At 45.6% G+C, this 22,224-nt stretch overlaps 1 protein-coding gene across 2 annotated transcripts; it reads right to left on the bottom strand.

The window, feature by feature from the left end:
• Positions 1 to 2,448: 2,448 nt before the first annotated feature.
• LOC143882135 (uncharacterized) lies at positions 2,449 to 7,239 on the bottom strand. 2 transcript variants are annotated; one of them, XM_077385571.1, is made up of 3 exons: positions 6,478 to 7,239; positions 5,711 to 6,035; positions 2,449 to 3,696 (listed from the first exon to the last, which is right to left on the bottom strand). In XM_077385571.1, the coding sequence occupies exon 3, from the start codon at positions 3,620 to 3,622 to the stop codon at positions 2,981 to 2,983; it is 642 nt and encodes a 213-aa protein (XP_077241686.1). In that variant the 5' UTR covers positions 3,623 to 3,696; positions 5,711 to 6,035; positions 6,478 to 7,239; the 3' UTR covers positions 2,449 to 2,980. The 2 variants fall into 2 exon arrangements, with proteins under 2 accessions (XP_077241686.1, XP_077241685.1); XM_077385570.1 differs by having other exon boundaries at positions 5,489 to 6,035.
• Positions 7,240 to 22,224: the final 14,985 nt, after the last annotated feature.

A 22,224-nucleotide genomic window follows, 5' to 3' on the forward strand; every position in this document is an offset into this window, starting at 1 on the left:
CATGGGAGATGGGTAGTTTTCTTGAATTTGGGTGCTTGCTATGATTGAAGCTTGTTTTCCACTCTTGACAAATGAATGCAATTTCAGATAGAGTTGACTCATTAATAATAGTGTTGATAATAAGAGCAATTGCTAGGAATTTTTGGATTAGTGGGTCTTTTTATTTGTTTATTTTTCTGATTTTTTTATTTTTTTTTTAATCTATTTTTTTTTTTAATCTATTTTTCTGAATTATTGAATCGAATATGACAAAAGAATGTGACCAATTGAGGGTTTTGGGGGTAAATGTTTCTTTGCAACTTTTGTAGAGGTATAGGAGAGGGGTTATGTTCTTGAATTTGGGTGCTTGCTATGAATGAAGCTTGTTTTTCACTCTTGACAAATGAATGCAATTTCAGATAGAGTTGAGTCATTAGGTGTTAACTAACTATAGACAGCCAATAGTTTTGACACTTGGCTAATGGCACTTAACTATATTGGGCTAATTAGGCACTTTAACCTGATGTTGGTGAATTTATCTTACACTTTGGTAAAGAAACAAATGGGATCTTAATGTAATCTAGCCCACCATTTGGCTGCATTGTTCTATATCATGTTCATATCTTGTTATAGGGACATTAGTATGTTCGAAGAGGTAAGCATTGATGCAAGTAGTGCATGAATAATAGATCAAGGATCATGCGGTAAAGCAGCTATAGTAAGCCCGCAGCTATAGTAAGCCCACTGAAAGTCGCAAAAGTTATGGAGGAGGTGGAAACTGGAGTTCATTCTTTGTCATTCTTTGTAGTGATCCCCTCTTGATTCTTTGATTGTTGAGGGAAATTCTTTGAATGTGATTAGCTGGGTCTTGGAAGGAAATGATTTTCCTTAGAGATTGACTGCTGCTATTGAAGAAGTGTGACTTCATTGATTTTTTCTGGAAAGCTAATTTGGAATCAAAACGAAGGAGTAGAAATTGTGGATGAGATTTCCCTAGAAAACAAAGTTCCAATAAAAACAAAAAAGATTAGCCGATAGGAAATCAGTTGTTAATGACTAATGCCTTCTTTATTCAAAACACCCGCTTCTTCATTTTCCATTCTAAGTCTTCATTGATGGCCATTCAATCATCCTTGAGCATTTTGGTATGCCAATTTAGAAGCAAATTTCCTTGTGGGTCTGTTAGTTATTAGTTATTTTTTCATGGTCATTTCCATTTTAATGAGCCTTCTTCGGCCTTTGTTTGTATTTTTCTTTCCCCTTTTTGGTTATATAGTTTCTTTTTCTTTTTTCTTGACATCCGGGATCATTGTTTGTCTTTTTCCTTCTTTTAATATAGCATTTTCATTATTCAAAAAAATAAAAATAATAATAAAATAAAAAATATATATATATATATATATAGAATGTAAAGATCACTAGAATGAAGGACAGAGCGAGTAGCTTATTTGCGTGGATCTATAAGTAAATGTGTCTGGCCCAAATAGGAAGCCAAAAAAGTTGCTTCTTTCCAAAACCTTGAGGTCTCTATATCTTAAAATGGGTAAGTCTACATATAATGATAGGAAGTCTAAATGGAGGGAACTCAATAGTATCACCTCGAGTCGTGAACCAACTGTAAGTGTTAGAGACTTGGATCATGCATAGGGTTGCATAGAGTTGTTAACTATTCCAACTTCAAAGTTGCAAACAATGAATCCGAATCAAGCCTAGATGTGAAGAAGAGTGTAATGATGCAAACAAAAAGGAGAGGAAAACAATTCCAAGCATAGCTCTTTTATTTAGATGCGAAATCTGAATAATAGCATAACACAATTCAATCTGTAAATGACAATCCAAGTAACATTTTCTTTACATTGTACTATATCTTTCCCTTTTAATTGAGAACTCGTTGTTAGGTTTTTATCTTCATGATCCATTTGTTTCACTATTTGCGACTTTGGAGCTGATTTCTGTGTAGGTGGGTGTTAGCAGCTAGATGAGTCATCCTTTGACACTTGTCCCAAATCATCAAGGAACTACTCCTGGGTTTGCGGACTTTCAAACTTTGAGTTGTGGTTGTAACTTGGAGGAAACCTTTCCATTGTCATTAGATCTGCTAGTCGGTCTTTTTGTTGTGCTTCCTTCTTAAACGGCAAAACAACACACATTTTGCTCCATCCTTTTGAAGCCTATAATTTTTAGCCCAAGTTTGCATGATCCTTCAATTGTATTTTTATGATCTTCCTAAGAGGATGTGGATCACATTCATCCGATCGATGTAAGAATTTCCAATCGAGAAAAGGAAATTGGGCACCTCCTATTGACCTATAAACCTTATTCTTCACTCATCCATGCCTGTGGCAGGTCTTGATAATCATCTCATAATGAAGTTTCAATTTATCCACCATTTCATGACAACTAAATTCTTGTAGCTTCAGACATCAATATCGTCACAATCTGATGTGGCCCAGGTAAGGAGAAATAGGAGAAAGAGGGGAAAAGAGAAGAAGAAGGGGAAGAGAATAAGAGTAAAAGAAGGGAAGACAAGAAATTAGAGGGGAGAAACAAGAGAACAAGATTAAGAGAAGAAGAATAGGGGAAGAAGAAGCCCTATGTAGGCAATTCATTCATTCATTCATCATCAAAATCTAAAATCTCTAATACATGTGGCCTATATGTAGGCAATGAAAGTAAAAATTTCATGGAAAATAAAAGCCTTAAAAACTAAACTATGGAAATAATAATCTTACAAAAATAAATGACATGGAAATAAAAATCCTAAAACTTTTAATGGGCAAATATGCCGCTTATTGGTCCTACGATTTGCATCATTCTCCCCTTATTGAAAAGAACTCGCCTCGAGTTCTAGTCCACCTGGATCAAATATATAAATGACCCACTCCAGTAGTAATAAAAGACCATCGGTGTCATACATCTGCCTAATAGAGATCGACATAAGTAATCCATCCTGACAAGTACAACAGAATGTAGAAATAGTAATCCCAATCAATCCAATCATCTACTGAAACATGCAAGTGATCTCGCCTGTGCTGGATGTAACATCCATAGGCATTACCATATCCACATGAATAATATCTACCAATATCTCCTCTGTGTCAGCACAAAGTCCTGCAATCTGCTCAACGATATGGTAATCCTCCACAATGTGCTCTCGATCATCTATCTCTGGTAATGGCTCATCGGTCAGGACACTCGCTTCTGACTCGCGACCGTGCTCTGTTGACTCTGTTGATGGGCCAGCCTCATGCGACCCAGCCACAATATCTGCCTCAGCTCTGGAAGTGTCAAGCTCGCTCTCTAGATGCTCGACAGTCGGCCCTGAGAGAATCTCAGAATCATCATACTCATCGACGTTGGCCTCATCAACAATATCATCTGACTGACCACTGAAAATACATGTGCCTGGCTCTAAGACAGTGGCCTCTGGCAGACCATTAGCATCATCTATGTCTAACATATTGTGGGAGTCAACAATATCAGGCATGTCATCTTCCTCCCCTTCTAGAGATGCAGCCTCATCAACAGGGGAAGGAGATGGGTAGGCTGAGCATGAGTTCCTGATAGTCATGGCCTCCATCGGAGCCTTAAACCCAAGATGCTTGTTAATGCGATTCAAGGTTATCTTCATATTGGCTACCATGTCTGAGTGCTGATCCAAAGTCGCTTGAGTGCGTTGTTCCCCCAGGCTCCTCGGGGTTGGGCTTGTCTTTGCCTCTGATGATATCGATAATAAGCCTTTCGAGCATAGGACTTTGCGAATGCATCACAGACATCTTGCCATCGACTAAAACAAGGCATGCCTAAGCAAGGTTTAAAATTTCGGTTTCGGTACCGGTTTCAGACCTTGAAATTTCAGAATTTCGACCGCAATTTTGAAATTTCGATCTGGTACAAAAAAAAACAATATTTTATTCATTATTAAATTTCGGTCGAAATTTCTGTGAAATATTAAATTAATATTTTAAAAAACAGATTTTTTGTGTCAAATTTCGGAAAACCCGAAATTTCGGCCGAAATAAATGACCATTTCGGTTTTGTGTGGTTTCGGTGTCGGTCTCCACCGATCGAAATTTAAAACCATGTGCCTAAGTCACTATGTTCTCGCAAGAAGTGTCTCCATTTCAGCTTGGCATCTCGAAGGACAAGGATTCAAAGCTTGAGGAGAAGAATCAAACTAAGTTTTCTTATTTTTTGTCTTCCAAGTTGATGTATTCTTATTAGAATTTAAATTAAAGAAGAGTTTAGTTTTTTTCCCCTTTAAGCTTGGCATTATTTTTTTTTATTTTTGTTTCTTTTACTTTCTCCATGAACAACTAAACACCATATACTTAGGGTTTAGATGAAGCCATGGGGAAGGAGAAAGATTGTTGATTAAATTCAATGGTATGGAATAACATCATATATAGGGTTTTATAGTATTGATTCCCAATTATTCATGCCATTGGATTTTATCCTTTCTTATGCGTAATTGTTGATGAAATATTATACATTCTTATATATTCTTTGAAATTGGAGTGTGTGTTTGATAAATTACTTATGGGCAATTGACAGCTATTGATCTTATTTCCCATTGACTGGATTTATTAAATATACAATTCAACACAAAAATTGTTTTGATTATTCAATCCAATCCAAACCCATGGTGGATTCGAACCCTAAGTAAGCTTTTAATCGAATTAAGGCTTTTATACAATTTCCAATTATTTTTGCAATTGAATTTTCCAGTCAATCCAGGCTTTTAGATTTTGGTTTTCTAATTAGATTAGATAGGTAATTAATAGAAATCATTTGAATATTAGTTCTCTGCCTAAATATAAGAGTTGAATTTGTAAGCTCTCTTTCCTTCGACCCGTATCTACACGCGATCCGTGCACTTGATGTTATTTATAATAAGACAATCAAGTTTTTCGTCTCTTGTTTAATCCATGATTGACAGGGAGTGTCCAGGGAACTGCCGCGGGGGGGGGGGGGGGTTGCTGTCTATCTTTTTCTTTTCTTTTGGTCTCTCTCACGTAACTGAGAGCATGGTTTTAAATTTCGACCGAAATCCGAAATTTCGGATTTCAGTGGAGACCGACACTGAATCCACCAAAAACCGAAATGGTCATTTATTTCGGCCGAAATTTTGGAATGTCGGTCGAAACTTGACCCAAAAAATCTGTTTTTTTTAATTAATTTAATATTTCACCGAAATTTCGGTAATTTCAGCCGAAATTTAATGTTGAATAAAATATTAGTTTTGATTTTTGTACTAGATTTCGACTGAAATTTCAAAATTTCAAGGTCCGAACCCGAAATTTTAAACCTTGACTGAGAGTCACGTGAATTACAAAGTATACACAGGGGGTGCCCAAGTGGGAGAGGAGGGGGGGGGGGGGGGGGTGAAATTACCTCGACCGAAATTTTGAAATTTCAAGGTCCGAAACCGAAATTTTATACCTTGACTGAGAGTCACGTGAATTACAAAGTATGGGGGGGGGGGGGGGGGGGGCGAGGGTGGAATTACCTCTTTATCTGCCTTTTATTTGGGAAAACTTGCAATCCAAGTCTTGATGAAAGACTCAAACAGTGATAGAAACAGAAGGAATCTTTAAATATAAAGTCACTTTGTCCTCTTAATATCTTCACCAATAAAGTAAGGTAAAAGTAACTTTCCCCTTACTAAAAGTTAACTTACCTGTAGTTGCCTTTTTTTTATTTTTTCCGGCTAACTTCTATGGGAAGTTACCTTTTTCTAAAGAAACTGTGACCAATAACCTTGGCCCACCCTATGACTTTCTTCTTTTGTTGGAAACTTCTTGTGCAAGGAAACCTTCTTCTATTGCCTCTGCAGTCTGCTCTAGGGCTGCAACAGGGTCGGGTCGGGTCGGGTTTTTCAAAACCCTAGTCCAACCCTGGATCCCATTATCTCGGCCCTGATCCGCCCTGACCCTGAGTCAGGGCCGAAAAACCTCAACCCATGGCCCGCCCTACAGGGCTCAGTGCTGGCCCTGACCCGCCCTGATTGGGCCGGGTCGGGGCAGCCCGGCCCTAATTGACCCTAGTGCAAGTACCTGTTAAGAGTGCCAAAAATAAAGCAACCACTTATCATATAGAACAAAATGATCAATAAACAGAGAAAAAGGAACAAAATAAGACAATATGAATTCAACAGCATGGGCAACAGAGACAATTAATAATAATAATCTAAAGAAACACCAATCCAAGATAATAGAAAACACTAGCAAAAGAAACATGCATAGATGGTTCAATTATGTAATAGAAAACTTAGGGTCGGGCCGGGTCAGGGTACCTGAAGCATTAACCCAGAACCCGACCCAACCTGATTCAGGGTCTAAAAAAATGAACCATGACCCGCCCTCGGGGTTGGAAAATCAAGCCCTGACCCTGTTCGGGGTTAGGCCAGGTCGGGGCTGACAGGGCCAAACTTGCACCCCTAGTCTGCTCTACTTTATGCAATAGAGGCTCATGTGACTACTTAATAAGGCAACCTACCTGGTTCTTTGAATGACATGTATTTCTTGCTGCCTTCGGAGGAAAGCTTTCTTTCTTTGTGGATGACACGTACAAGCAGGGTATAGGAGCAAGCTTCAATTAGGCTACCAGAATAAGCAACTTGAGGATTTTCCCTTCTCATATCTTAAGGTAATTAAAGTAAGGTTTCTGAGACTTTCCTTTCTCAGAAATCACGCACGACAGCTGGTTTCTTTGGGACTGGTTTTAGGGATTGAAAATGCACAGAGAAGATGGCTGAGAATCGGCTCTACTTGGGTGCTAAAATAGGGTTATGGGAAGAAGAAGATCGGGTGAGTTAAATATGATGTTTCTTGGATGATGGGTTGAGGCTGCTCAAATGGTGGGTTTGAAGGTGAGAAACTACTTGCAAGTGAGCTGTTTGTAGGGAACCAAACAAGCACAAAACAATGGCTAGTTCTTATTGTAGTGGACTGATGGGTTGGTGAGATAAAGAAGGAGGTATAGGAGGCGAAGAAAAGCAAGGAGGAAGAAAGAGAGATAGGGAGGGAAAGAGAGAGTTCGTATCATTTGCTCTGTTACCAAATTGATGTGGCCCAGGCAAGGAGAAATAGAAGAAAGAGGGGAAAAGAGAAGAAGAAGGGGAAGAGAATAAGAGTCAAAGAAAGGAAGACAAGAAATTAGAAGGGAGAAACAAGAGAAAAAGAATAAGAGAATAAGAAAAGGGAAAGAAGAAGAGGGATATGTGAGAATCTTCGATGTCAATTTACTCAATTCATTCATTCATCATCAAAATCTATAATCTCTAAGCTTATATATATAGGCAATGAAAGTAAAAATTCCATGAAAAATAAAAGCCTTAAAAACTAAACTATGGAAATATTAATCCTACAGAAATAAATGACTTGGAAATAAAAATCCTAAAACTTTTAATGGCCAAATATGCCGCTTATTAGTCCTACGATTTGCATCACAATCCTTCGTCTTAGAAGTAGTTTGTTTGAAAAATATTGTTTTGTTCCCACTTCATTATCCTCGATGACCTTATTTCAATTTTTTCTTTTCTTTTCTTTTCTTTTACTCAATTTCATGAGCAGTCAATGTGTGAAGGGCCATCAGGTTTTCACCTGTGCTACAAATTTTGTTACATTCTCCACATCAAGTTTTTCTAGTATGTTTTCCTTCTTTATCTTCAATATCATCCATCTAGATTGAATTTACTCGATTATCAGCAATATTTGAGGGACATTTGAAGCATTGAATATCACATACTTACATGCAACGATATCTCCATTGCTTTTATGTGCCCTGAAATCTTATTTCTTTTGCCTTTGATTTAACCAATGTCTCGTGGAATCCAGATTCAATTGGTAGGGTTTTCTGTGCAACTCTGACTTGAGTTGCAATTGCAAAAAAAAATTGTGCACCTTCAGCTCAGGAAATTTGAATTTATTGAAGGAAAAATCTGATCTCTGTGTTGCCATTTAGTAGCCCATTGATGACATGTATACTCTTACTGGACTTGGAGGACATCACATGTTTATTTCTTTTGCATGACATGTTGAGTTTCAGAACTTCTTCAACATGATGGACTATTCTTTGGTTCATGTTGCGGCTCAAATCTGGCCAAGTGTGCAAACAGTTTGGGTCTGTTGGTCCCGCCTTCTATCTGTTCTCGACGGTAGGAAGGTTACTCCGACCTGTGGCCTCCACTCACAGACAAATGGTTAGGGACACCCGTAGTTTGGAACTCCGGGGGAACTCTTCGACACTCAAGTCAGGTAGGAGACAAACAGAATGAGAACTTAGGATTGGGATTTATGCATTACCTTTGAGTTTGGAGTGGAGGGTTCCCTTTTATATTCGGAGGTTCCATATTCCAGGGAGCGATGTGATGTCGACGTGGCGCCATGTTAATACTAGCAAGGTGGTGCCAACACCTGGCCATGGTTTTTAATTTCGGCTGAAATTTTTTATTTCAATCGAGACCGACACCGAAAGTACATAAATACGAGATTTCCAAGATTTCCACTAAAATTCGGCCAAAATTTCCACCGAAATCTTGTAAAATACTGAAATTTGTTTTTCCAAATTTTACATGATTTCGGCTGGAACCTAAAAATTTCAGTTTCGATTGTATGAAACTGATATTTAAATCCTTACACCTGACGTTGTACGGCCGCTAGGGGATGGAGGTGATTGGAGGCTTTTGGAATGTGGTACGACTGCCAAGGGTGGTAGGTACAATAAATGAGGACAGTTGGAAGGTTCTAGCACTATCCTTTCCTTGAGCAAGTGGTGGATGTAACATGTTCCCTAGGAAGCGGTGTGCGCTAATGTGCTGGCGGACACTGAGAGGTGCCATATGACCCTGGGAGGTGCCGTATGTTAGTGTACTGATCTGCGTGCTCCAAGGCAGCGACGTGCTACTGATCAGGTAGATGATATGTTGGATGATGGCGATGGGTTCCCACCTCTACTGAGGGCTGGATACTCGGCTGGAGGCAATGGGGCCCTAGTTGGCCGAGGGCCTGCTTCCACCTGTGAGAGTGATGAGGCTGGGTGACGTGGGTTTTGATACCGAGGAACGGTCTGATTTGAAATGGGTCGAGATCGAGACTCAGTAAGTGGATCCGAAGAACACCCTGAATCTGATCCGATCGATAAGGGATTTGAATGGATCATGACACCGAAGTTGACACCCTAATTTTAAATTTGACAGCGAAAAGTAAATATTTGTGGACCCAAAAAAAGTGCTTTAAAATGGATGGTTCGGATCAATCAAAGATAGGATCCACTTCTTAAGCAAGGAGTGCAGTAGGAAATACATAAATCTCTAGGTGGATCTAAGATTTTCAATAACCTTTCCACCCTCTCCGTTACCGACTAATTTGAATGTGAAGGGAGACCAGCTCAAGTGAAAGTGACGACATTTGACCACCGGCCTTTTCATTTTCTTCACCGTCCACCGGCCAAACCTCCCAATCTGGTGGGACCCTTTATTAGGCCTTAAAATAAAGATTTGATTAAAGCCAACAAATTATGAGAAGTGGGGTGATTTACTTGGGACAGCCACCTCTGGTGTATAGATGACAGAGGGGCTGATTTACTTCACGTGGGAAGGATTCAACGGGCTTGATTGCCACATACACTTTAGTTGGCTGTCCCATGTAAAGAAAAGGGGTGAATTTATGAAAGTGATGGGAGTCCCGTAGATGACTTTTCCAGTTGGTATGGCCGCCCAAATTACATTTCTTTATCTACTTTTTTTTGGGAGCAAACAACCTTTCCGACAAGAAACGCGTGAATGCCACTTGACTTGGAGAGGAATGCTTCATTTTCCTACTTGATAACATTCATCCGACAGTTAAGGGGGTGTGTCTCTAGGTAGAATAGGAGGCATCGAAATTAACCCCTAACTATTTAGTTCACCAATAGAGTTATACAAAAAATGAAAATGGTGAAAGGAAAAAGTCACTTTTATGCTCTTTCCTAAAAGACACATAAGTTGATCCTAGGACTTTGATCCATCAAGCCTTGTTTAGGGTTCTCCCAAGAAAAGTTTTTAGCCATTGATTTTTTATAGTCCTTTAACTTCTGTGGGTCCCGTCTTTATGTTCTATAATATCAACGGTCTTGATTTCACACCCACTGCCCTCCTATGCCCACTTTGGACCCAAATGTTACCTTTGGCTTTCTGTGTAGTAGTAGTTCTCAATGGCAAAATCATTTTACATCTCTTTTACAAAAAAGAGGAGTGCTTAGAAAGTGACTTTGACAATCAATGTGAATAGGCAATTTTTGAGTTTTAGGGTTGGTGGTGGAGGGGTAACATGAATAGGAAATCAAGATCGTTGGAATTGTAGGACATCTTGAGGCCACCACATGGCCTTAGTCCGATCCCGGGCGGACATCCCATGCATGGTCACTAAATAAAAAAGAACATTTTTCTAAGTTTTTTTCCTAAAAATTAAAATTTTTAAATACGTATGTCTGGATTGAGCGGTTAGGATCAATTCTCCGGTGATGGTCACTAAATCAATGGAGGGCCCACGAAGGTTATAAAATCTTGTTCATTAGAACACTTTTGATAATTTTATAGGAAATAGCTAAATTGTAGAGTTAATCCCTCATTCGCATTCTCACTAATGGACTCGTTTGGTTTTAGCACTAGCCCCAGAAAAGGGCTTGAAAAGGGATTTATTTTCGATCAAAATTCCGTTGACCCCTTGTTTAGATGCCATCCGTGGCATTTTCCACCTTTGTGTAGGTAGGCTGTTGTTACGTGCCTAATTGGCCGTAACACAAGCAAACAAACGAAAATAGAAAAAGAGGGGAAGAGAGGTTGATTCGAGGCAATCGGATCTCCTAATGGCTCGATTCGAGAGGAACCATGGCTCTCTTAGAACAAAGTCTCCTTTGTGCTGTAAAATTCTTCTCTTCTTCTCTTCTTTTCATTCCTCCTCCTCCGGCACGTCCTCTCTACCAGCCTCTTTTCCTAACAATAGGACGGTTTTTTTCCTTTCCTTTCCCTTCCCTTTTCTTTTTCTTCTAGTCAGGTCACGTCGTTACCGTGAGTTTTCAGACCCGATGGATGCAATCTTAAGGGAGGAGTAGAGTAGAATACCCATTAAGTAAAATGACTATGATACAAATTGCCCCAGTGCACAAAGACATGCATGCATGTAACAAAAATGAAGTGTACCTTTCTTTACTTTACCATGAGAGGTGTACTTTTGGTACCCCCATATTTTATACTCCCCAATGTTCAATTCCTTGGATATCTAAGGATAAAAAACTGAGAGTTATGTTGTTCAATAGAGACAAATTCTGCCCATTTCTTTTATTTTTTGACTCTTGAGCAGAATTTTGCAGTAATCTGAGACAAATTCTCGGAACAAAGCAGAGTTGCTCCAGACGATTCTTAGAAAAATAGTGAAGAACACCTAACATCTTACTGTCAAAGTTAATTCTCGTCTACCTTAAAATGAAAATTTGTTATAGTTTTCTATTGTTGGTTTTTTTTTTTTAATCTTAGGCATGGGGTGGGGACCAAGACAATATGGATTGAGTCAAGATCAACGATCTCGATTGCACATCTGTCTCCATGTGGGGGACCCATAAATTCATCATTAGCATTGATGCGAGGATGACTCTCCACCTACCCATTCTCCACTTTAAAATGTTCACAATGAAGTGAAGAAGGGAAGTGATATACTCTCCCCCCCTTTTTTTTTTCCTTGGGCCACCCCTTTGATGTATTATGACCATGATTTTAAATTTCGACCGAAATTTCGGGTTTCGGTCGGGACCAACACCGAAACACCAGATGCCCGAAACGGTATTTTATTTCTTCCGAAAGTTCAGAATTTCGGTTGAAATTTCATTTTTTTTTTCTTTCATCTGAAATTTGCCGAAATTACTGCCAAAATTTGGTATTGAATAAAATAATGGTGAGGTTCATCATTTCGCCGGATTTCGCCTGAAATTTCGGTTACGGTGAGGTTCGAACCTCACTGAAACTGAAATTTAAAACCATGATTATGACTGCTCTTTTAGTCTTTTCAACTTTCAAGGGTGGCCCAGGAAAGAAAAGGGAGCGAATATAATCAATATATCATTTCCCAAAGAGAGTTTCACTTTATCTATTAGGACGGGCCTACTCCAAGGCTTTTGGCTGAACAGTGGGCCCTAGGCAAGCTTCTCATATCTCCATCATCGATTCATCTCTTTAAAAACATAAAATAAGGGGCTCTTTGTATAAACATGGAAATTTTTTATGGGAAATTTCTCCATGAAAAATGAAATTTCAGGTGTGTTGCAAGTTGCAACTCATTTTTCATGGATTTATTTTTCCCAAAATTGAAAATTTTCATGTTTTTAAGAATAATTACAAACACCATGGAGTCCTATTGCACAGAAAATTTTATATGCCATAAATTATATTTTCCTTATGCCCAAACGCCGCCCTTTCTGATTATCAAATAAAAAATTTGGGATTGGCTAAGAACCATCGCAGAAGGCATTTCGCAGGAGGGCTGTTGCATGTGATAGAAGCCACTTCAGTTGAATAAATGAAAAAGATAAAATCTTAGCCTATATAGCAACTCTCTCTTGCAATAGCCGGCCTACGAAATGTCTTCTGCGATGGTCCGTAGCAAATCCCAAAAAAATTTATTTGATTAAAATATAATCAAATAAAGGAAATTGATAGGGCCTGATGGCGTCCGGACTCAGCACTGAGGGAATCCGGACTCAGCACTGAGGGAATCCGAACTCAGCATCCAATTAGCTGCTGGCACGTGGCCCTCACAAGGACCGCTGGAAGGCCAACACCTGTCTCCACTAGGTGTGACACCTGGACCAATCAGGGACCTCCACCTGCCCTCCTTAGGTATGAAACCTGGTCCATACAGATGCCACCACCTGTCTCAGAACTACCACCTGTCCTAGACAGGTGGCTCAGAATCACTATAAATAGCCTTCACTTGTGCTAAGGTGAGGGTCCTGAAAATCTGAGAACCAAAACTCTAAGCTTTTGCTCTGACATTGCTCTACACTCCTGCTCATACTGACTTGAGTGTCGAAGCGCCCGTCCGGAGTATCACTCCGGGTTGGTCCTCTGACCCTTTTCTTTCTTGTCTGTACTCTTGTGCAGCGCAGGACTCAACCAGCCCCTCAGTCGTGACTCGTTAGTTCGGACCACCCAGCCCTACCGTAACCTGTTACCGATTTTAGGCCTAACAGATTTGGCGCCATCCGTGGGACCACGCAACAAAAAGCTGTTCGAAATCTCACCCAGATAAAAATGGTAGGACAGACCGGCAAGCGAGCACCTCCGACTTCTCGGGCTACCCGGGCTACGGCCCCCGGTGAAGGACGAAGTGAGCGTCTGGCCTCACAGGTGGAGGTCGGGGCGGCCGTGGAGCGAACTTCGCCCCACTCGGACCGCTCAGACCCTACCCCAACCCCAAGGGAGATGCGGGCCCTTTTTCAGGAAATGACTGCTGTAGTTGCGCAGTTCAGGAATGCGGCCCCCGCACTCCAGCAACACCCAGTCGAGGTTTCTCGACCCGTTCAGAGGGGAGAAAGCTCCCGCAGAGAACGCGCATCTCCACCCCGCGACCAAACTCGTCACTCCACAAGAAGAGACCACCGCTCGCGGGACAGGAACATGCGCCCTGAGCCTCGTCAGCATCACCGGTCACGATCCCCCTCCGTGCAGAAACGTGGCAGCAAGAGAGACCCTATGCACGGAGAGGGATCGCGGCACCGGCGAAGGAGTCCCCTCAGCCAGTCCGGATCCGCAAGGAGCCCATCAGCCGTAAGGAGTAGACCTGCCCGTCTGGCCGAACAGAGGGATGATCCGATGTTACTGAGAATCCAGAAGATCGATAATAGAATCGAAGAGCTGGCTAGAGATCATGGCCGCCCTGCTTCAAGGATCTTCAGTAGCAACCCCCCTTTTCACAGACAGGGTACTCGGTGCGGCAGTCCCCTTGGGCTTCAAGATGCCGCAGATCCCGCAGTATGATGGGACCACCGATCCCGTGGATCATCTGCAGACCTTCAGGACCACGATGCTTCTCCACGGGGCGTCGGACGGGTTCCTTTGCAGGGCACTCCCCACCACATTAACTGGAGCCGCGAGAGACTGGTACTCGCGGCTGAAGCCCAAGTCTGTGGACAACTTCGACGACTTCGGGGACGACCTGGCCCGGCATTTCATGAGCAGCAGAAGACCTCGAAAGACAACGGCTTCACTGATGGCCCTGAGGCAGGAAGACGGTGAGGCCTTAAAAGCGTTCGTTGGCCGGTTCAACAGGGAGGCCCTTCAGGTACCCAACCTGGATCCCTCCGCGGCAACGAATGCTCTTCTGGCCGGAGCCCGGTCCACCGACTTCCGAAGAGCAGTCGCCCGGCGCAATCCGCAGTCCTTGGCAGATCTGATGACCGGGGCGGAGGAGTACATCTCCGTCGAGGAGACTCTCGCTGCCCTGGATTCCGTCAGCAAGAGAAGACCAGAGGAGAAGAACCCCGCCAAGCAGCGTAGGGATGACGGACCCCAGAGGAAGGAGAGTAGCCCGTCCCGGAAGGAAAGGAGCTCCCCCCGGCCTCGAAAGGAGAGGAGCCCCCCGACGAGGGAGCGCTACACGCCGCTCACCGCATCTAGGGCTCAAATTTTGGCAGCCATTCGGAAAGAAGACTTCATCCGGTGGCCGAAGAAGCAGACGCCTGAGGCAGGCACCCAAGACATGTCCAGGTATTGCCGGTTCCATAAGAGCCACGGCCACGACACCAATGCCTGCATTCATCTCAAGGAGGAGATCGAGCAGCTGATAAGCAGGGGGTACCTTGGGAGGTACTTAAAAAATAATGACAACAGAAGGGAGCGCCAGGACAACCCGAGGCCCAGAGACCGAAGCCCTCGAGACGCCCAACCCCTGGGCGACCGCATCCAGGCTCCTGCCCCGGCCGTTCTCCCTCCTCAGGTACCTCAACCTCAACTTCAACCTCATGGTGTTATTGGTACCATTTCAGGAGGGCCGACCGCGGGAGGGACCTCTTCATCGGCCCGCAGAACCTATGCCCGGCAGGTCAACGCCGTCCATGCCTGCAGCAAGAGGGCCGAGCCAGAAAATGAGATATCCTTTTCGGAGGCAGATCTTGACGGTCTGATCCTCCCGCACGATGATGCCCTGGTCGTCACAATGCTAGTGGCGAACTGGGAAATGAAGAAGATCCTGGTCGACAACGGGAGCTCCGCCGACATCCTCTACTATCACGCCTTCGAACAGATGATGATCGGAGCTGACCGTCTGAAGCCGGCCAACTCAGATCTGTTCGGGTTCTCAGGAGAAGTTGTCAAGGTCGAAGGGCAGATTGAGCTTCCAGTTCTTATCGGGGAGCCGCCCCGCCAGTCCTTCGCAATGGTGACCTTCCTGGTGGTTAAGGCCAAGTTGGCCTATAATGCCATTCTAGGACGCCCCGGCCAGAACCTCCTCCGAGCTATTCCCTCCGCTTATCATCAGAAGATGAAGTTCATTACGCCAGGAGGCGTAGGTGAAGTCAGAGGGGATCAACCCCAATCAAGACAATGCTATGCGGCAGCGCTGAGAGGGAAGAATGCGTCTGAGTCTCTTCCAATCGAGCTGTACGATCTCAGAGACGAAGCACAGGTCACAGTCAACGAGCCCGCAGAGGACCTCATCTCTATCCCATTGAACATCGATGACGAACAGAGGGTCGTCCAGATCGGCTCTGCCCTGCCAGAGGCCGCGCAGCAGAATCTCGCTCAGTTCCTCAGAGCCAATGCAGATGTCTTTGCCTGGACTCCTTCAGACATGCCCGGCATTGACCCGTCGATTAGCACCCACGAGCTCGGTGTCGATCAGACCTGCAAGCCCGTAAAGCAGAAGCGGAGACACTTTGCACCAGAAAGGCGGAGAGCCATCAGAGAAGAGGTGGAGAGGCTTTTGAAGGCCGATTTCATCCGTGAGATCCAGTATCCAGACTGGCTCGCGAATGTGGTGATGGTGAAAAAGTCCAACGGGAAGTGGAGGACCTGTATAGACTTCACAGACCTGAACAAGGCCTGCCCAAAGGACAGCTACCCACTCCCAAAAATAGACCAGCTCATTGACGCCACAGCAGGTCACGAGCTGCTCAGTTTCATGGATGCTTTTTCAGGATACAATCAAATCAGAATGTACGAGTCAGACATCCCGAAGACATCATTCGTTACCGAATCAAAGAAGTCATCCGCCCAGGAAGCTATCGGTTAGAGTCCCTCGACGAACAGATGCTACCACACGCCTGGAATTCTAGAAATCTTCGGATCTACTATCAGTAATTTTGTTTGCCTTCATAGGCTTGTAAAGAACTGCTGTAATCATCCAAGTTCTGTAATGAATAAAATAAGTTTCCCGAACAAGTGTCCCTCTTTGAGTAACTTATGTAGACATCAGCATGTAGCAGCAGTGGTGCACTCCGGCTCATCCTAGTGGCTTGGAGATCAGTTCCAGCCAGGACGCCCGCAGTGGAAACCACCTTCAAATACTTCCTAAGTGTTTGAGTACCAAGCTTCCAGCTCGGTTCTCGCAGACTTAGGACGAGCAGCAGTGGTGCACTCCGGCTCATCCTAGTGGCTTGGATATCAGTTCCAGCCAGGACGCCCGCAGTGGAAACCACCTTCAAATATTTCCTAAGTGTTTGAGTACCAAGCTTCCAGCTCGGTTCTCGCAGACTTAGGACGAGCAGCAGTGGTGCACTCCGGCTCATCCTAGTGGCTTGGAGATCAGTTCCAGCCAGGACGCCCGCAGTGGAAACCACCTTCAAATATTTCCTAAGTGTTTGAGTACCAAGCTTCCAGCTCGGTTCTCGCAGACTTAGGACGAGCAGCAGTGGTGCACTCCGGCTCATCCTAGTGGCTTGGAGATCAGTTCCAGCCAGGACGCCCGCAGTGGAAACCACCTTCAAATATTTCCTAAGTGTTTGAGTACCAAGCTTCCAGCTCGGTTCTCGCAGACTTAGGACGAGCAGCAGTGGTGCACTCCGGCTCATCCTAGTGACTGGGAGAACGGTTCCAGCCAGGACGCCCGCAGTGGAGACCACCTTCAAATATTTCCAGCTCGGTTCTCGATGCAGCACAGAAATAATGCGTACAACAAATAAGAATGCCGTACAAACAGTTGAACAAAAATGTATTTGTATTCAGTATTCGTATTACAAAATTGCTCTCTTCGCCGAGCTCGCTTACAAAGAATAGGCATTACAAACTGTGCAAACAAAAAACGTATCACCAAAAAGAAAGAAGGCTGCTGCTCAGGCCTCCTCGTCTGCCACCACCTCGGTGACGATCTCTGTGGAGGTGAGGGCTGTAAGTTCGCCGCCCTCCGCAGAGGAGACGGCGGCCACAGTCACCTCCGCATCTACCTCAACAGGCCGGGAGGAGTCCGGTTCGTCTTCCTCCTCATCTTCCTCCTCCGGAGGTGCATACGGGACGGTTAGCCCGTCCAGGGAGATGCCGGGGTGAAGTCTCTTCACCTGCTCGGAGCAGAGAAGGAAACCCGCCCTGTAAGCCTGGAGGCCTAAGTCGAAGTGTTGGGCCTCCTTCCTCTCCTCAGTTTCCTTCACGGCCTTCTCCACGGCCGCCTTCTCCTTCCTTCCGGCCCTCTCTGCCGAGCTTAGGAGATCCTGCACGGCCTGGTTTTTGACCCTCTGCAGTTCGTCCTGTAAGTTGTTGAGTTCGGCCTCTTTGATCTGGACGGCTTCATTGAGCTCGCTGTTCTCCTTCTGGAGCTGGGCCTTTTCAGATTCGATCCTTGTGATCGTCTCAGAGAAGAGATATCGCTTCTTGGCCATATCCCTTGAGTAGACCTGGAGTTGATAGAGGGCGGAGCTGATTGCCGCTTCGCAGGTCTCCGGCACCTCTTTTTCGACTTCTAACCGGTCGCGTGGGAGGACGCCCTTGTACATCAACTCTGTGGCCACCCGGGTATCCCCCAGGCCGGTGTCCGTTTTCTGCACGGCCCAGTTCGGGCGGAAGACGTTGTCGCCTCCAACCGATGCGGTGGCCGGAATACCCAGTACTGCCCCGCCGTGTTTTGGCCCTGTTGCCGCTCCGGACTTGGAGCTCTGACCCGTGGTGTCTGCCCGGCTCGATAGGGCAAGCTTATGCGTCGCCCGGCTGCTTTTCAGAGGCTTAGCCAGTGCGACCATCGGCGGAGTCGACTCCGGCACCTTCCTCTTCTTGCCCTTTGTTTGGGGCTGCTCCTGCGATGGGGACGCGCCCGAGGTCTGCTTGATTCTGTCCAAAAGGGACATCTGCTTCACCATTTCTGCAAAAGAGAACGGAGCGCAGTCAGAAATATAAAAATTGAAGAACACTTCAGAAAAACAAAATGTTATCCTAAAAGATCTACGTACGTGCCGGCGTCGCACGACTGACCCCGAGTGCGACCAGCTCGGCCTCTTCTTCGAACTCTGAGCAGTGTATTGGACCTCGCTTGAGCTCTTCTTTGATCAGAGCGAAGGTCATATGGTCATAGTCCTCGAGGGCTGGTTTCTTACTAAGCCGGCGAGTGTCCGGCGTTCTCCATTGTAATGAGAACGGCCAGTGCGAGCCCGGCACGGTGTCCTTTACATAGAAGAACCTGTTCTTCCATGTGTGAATGGAAGAAGGTATCCCAGTGATCATTTTCATTTCAGGCCTCTGGCTAATGTAGATCCAGCCGCCGTCCTTATGCCTCTTCAGGTGCGCACACATCCTGAAGACGGGCACGGTGGGGTTCCTACGGAGCCGGACTTCAAGAAGGTACAAGAAGCCGATCAGCGTTCTCCAAGAGTTCGGGACGACCTGTGTAACTGCCAGCCCGTAATAATTCAGTGCGTCCGCAAAAAAGGGGTGGAAGGGGAGCCTAAGCCCGGCCCGTAAGGCCTCTTCATATACGCAGAGGTCTGCGCTATCGTTGCTGGCCCGATCCCCTTCGACAGCCGCCCTCAGAATGTACCGGCTAGGAATACAGTATTTGTCCCTGACGATCTGAAGCCTGTTCGGCCACAGATGGTTCACCTCGTATAGGGCCCCGATGTTATACTGTGGGTTGGCTTCCATCTGTGCCTCCGCTATCACCTCGACTGGCATACGCGACGATTGAGGGACTGCCGCTTCGACGCCCTCATCATCGTCGCTGGTTTCTACCCGGTCCGGTCCGTCCCCACAGGCCGGGATTGTGTCTAAGTCCACACTCATTTCCTCACCGCTCTCCTCGTCTATTATGATCACTAGCTCTTCGCCCTCAACACCGGCCTCCACTATAGGTGAGGCCGGAACCGCCCTCTCCGACGACCCGGACCCCGTGGTGGTGCTGGTCGAACCGGACTCCTTTGAACTGGAGTCCGTCTCCGAACTAGTGCTAGACATAAAAAGGAAGAAAAGAAAAGCTAAAAGCTAAAAAAAAGATTACCGAACTGAAGTGTTGGACGAGGAACTCCGGGCTCACTGATCCGAAGCGGGCAGAAAACTTGAGTAGCCGAACAGAAGAGGAGGAGAGTAAAAGATGAAAAGTAAGAAATGAAGAGTAAACTTCAGTATTTATAGAGAGGCTGGGAAGAGCGGGAAAAATCCCGCCCATTTCCGCCAGCCGGAGTGCGCCACGTCGCCTTCCGCATTAAATGCGCCGCTCGCATTAAATGCGCCGTCCGCATTAAATGCGCCGCCTGCATTAAATACAAGGCACAGGTCCCAAAGCGCTAGAGGATGGCGCATTCAAAAGACCTGTCCGGCTGTCCGGACAGGATATGGCGCGTTCGCTAGACGACAAAAGCGCTAGAAGACAAAAGACCTGTCCGGATGTCCGAACAGGATAATTCAGAAGACAAAAGACCTGTCCGGATGTCCGGACAGGATAATTCAGAAGACAAAAGACCTGTCCGGCTGTCCGGACAGGATAATTCAAAAGACAAAAGACCTGTCCGGCTGTCCGGACAGGATATGGCGCGTTCGCTAGACGACAAAAGCGCTAGAAGACAAAAGACCTGTCCGGCTGTCCGGACAGGATATAGTGCATTCAGAAGACAAAAGACCTGTCCGGCTGTCCGGACAGGATATGGCGCGTTCGCTAGACGACAAAAGCGCTAGAAGACAAAAGACCTGTCCGACTGTCCGGACAGGATATGACGCGTTCGCTAGACGACAAAAGCGCTAGAAGACAAAAGACCTGTCCGGCTGTCCGGACAGGATATGGCGCGTTCGCTAGACGACAAAAGCGCTAGAAGACAAAAGACCTGTCCGGCTGTCCGGACAGGATATGGCGCGTTCGCTAGACGACAAAAGCGCTAGAAGACAAAAGACCTGTCCGGCTGTCCGGACAGGATAATTCAAAAGACAAAAGACCTGTCCGGCTGTCCGGACAGGATATGGCGCGTTCGCTAGACGACAAAAGCGCTAGAAGGCAAAAGACCTGTCCGGCTGTCCGGACAGGATATGGTGCATTCAAAAGACAAAAGACCTGTCCGGCTGTCCGGACAGGATATGGCGCGTTCGCTAGACGACAAAAGCGCTAGAAGACAAAAGACCTGTCCGGCTGTCCGGACAGGATATGGCGCGTTCGCTAGACGACAAAAGCGCTAGACGACAAAAGACCTGTCCGGCTGTCCGGACAGGATAATTCAGACGACAAAAGACCTGTCCGGTTGTCCGGACAGGATAATTCAGACGACAAAAGACCTGTCCGGCTTTCCGGACAGGATATGGCGCGTTCGCTAGACGACAAAAGCGCTAGGCGACAAAAAGTTTTACCAGCAAAGACCTGCCCGGCTGGCCGTTCACAGCCTTAGCCGAACAGGACCACATGACTTCCTGAACCAAGGACGTCCAGGACCCCTGGCCGCCCAGACCTCTGGTCAAAAATTTAGCCGTACTGGATAGCCGAATGCCTTCTGCCCGGCCGTACTTCTTCAGGCCAAACGCCAAGGCCAGGCAGGGCGCCCGGAGTCTTCTGTCCGGCCACTATTTCTCCTAGCTGAGTCTGAGCCCGGCCTAAGCTGCCTGGAGGTCTTAAGGCCGGCCCGACGCTGTCTTTACCTTCTCTTTGCTTCTTCTATCCACTTTCATGGCTTGAAGAACCAGGGGGCAACTGATGGGGTCCGGACTCAGCACTGAGGGAATCCGGACTCAGCACTGAGGGAATCCGAACTCAGCATCCAATTAGCTGCTGGCACGTGGCCCTCACAAGGACCGCTGGAAGGCCAACACCTGTCTCCACTAGGTGTGACACCTGGACCAATCAGGGACCTCCACCTGCCCTCCTTAGGTATGAAACCTGGTCCATACAGAGGCCACCACCTGGCTCAGAACTACCACCTGTCCTAGACAGGTGGCTCAGAATCACTATAAATAGCCTTCACTTGTGCTAAGGTGAGGGTCCTGAAAATCTGAGAACCAAAACTCTAAGCTTTTGCTCTGACATTGCTCTACACTCCTGCTCATACTGACTTGAGTGTCGAAGCGCCCGTCCGGAGTATCACTCCGGGTTGGTCCTCTGACCCTTTTCTTTCTTGTCTGTACTCTTGTGCAGCGCAGGACTCAACCAGCCCCTCAGTCGTGACTCGTTAGTTCGGACCACCCAGCCCTACCGTAACCTGTTACCGATTTTAGGCCTAACAGGGCCCATCGCAAAAGGCATTTCGCGGCTGGCCTGTCGTATGTCCGCCTCTCACATGCAACAGACCAGCCGTTAAATGCGTTTTAAGATGGACGCTAGCAAATCCCTCAAATAAAAGATCACGAAATAGCAAAATGGGGAGTGATAAATCGACCCCCATATATCTTAAATCGCCCCCCCATGTGTCTTTGAGAGAGAGGAGAGAAGAAAAAAATACACTGGGGGCGATTTAAGATATTTGGGAGTGGATTTATCACTGCCCAAAATAATCTCTCTCTCTCTCTCTCTCTCTCTCTCCTCTGTCCGGTGTGACGTTGACGGGGTCTTACGCAGTTACGCCTTATTTCTTGGACTCGAAAACAAATCAACAATAACCCCGTTGGGTAAGGATAAATTCGCACCCCTCTAGGATGATTCACACCCTGTTGATGTGAATTGACGTAAAAAAGCATCAGACTTTAACGCTTTTTAACGTAAATTAACATTGCAGAGGTGTGAATCATCTTGAAGGGGGTGCGAATTTATCATTACCCTAGCCATTTTCCCCTCTCTCTCTCTCTCTCTCTCTCTCTCTCTCCCACGGAGAAGAGGAAACGAATAA

The sequence above is a fragment of the Tasmannia lanceolata genome, unplaced genomic scaffold (assembly GCF_043159265.1).
Source record: "Tasmannia lanceolata isolate RefF3 unplaced genomic scaffold, GAP_Taslan_0.1 ptg000007l, whole genome shotgun sequence".
Lineage (NCBI taxonomy): Eukaryota > Viridiplantae > Streptophyta > Magnoliopsida > Canellales > Winteraceae > Tasmannia > Tasmannia lanceolata.

What these genes read in the sequence shown, in the direction of transcription:
- LOC143882135 (XM_077385571.1), bottom strand. Translation starts at nt 3,622, where the DNA reads ATGGTAGCCAATATGAAGATAACCTTGAATCGCATTAACAAGCATCTT.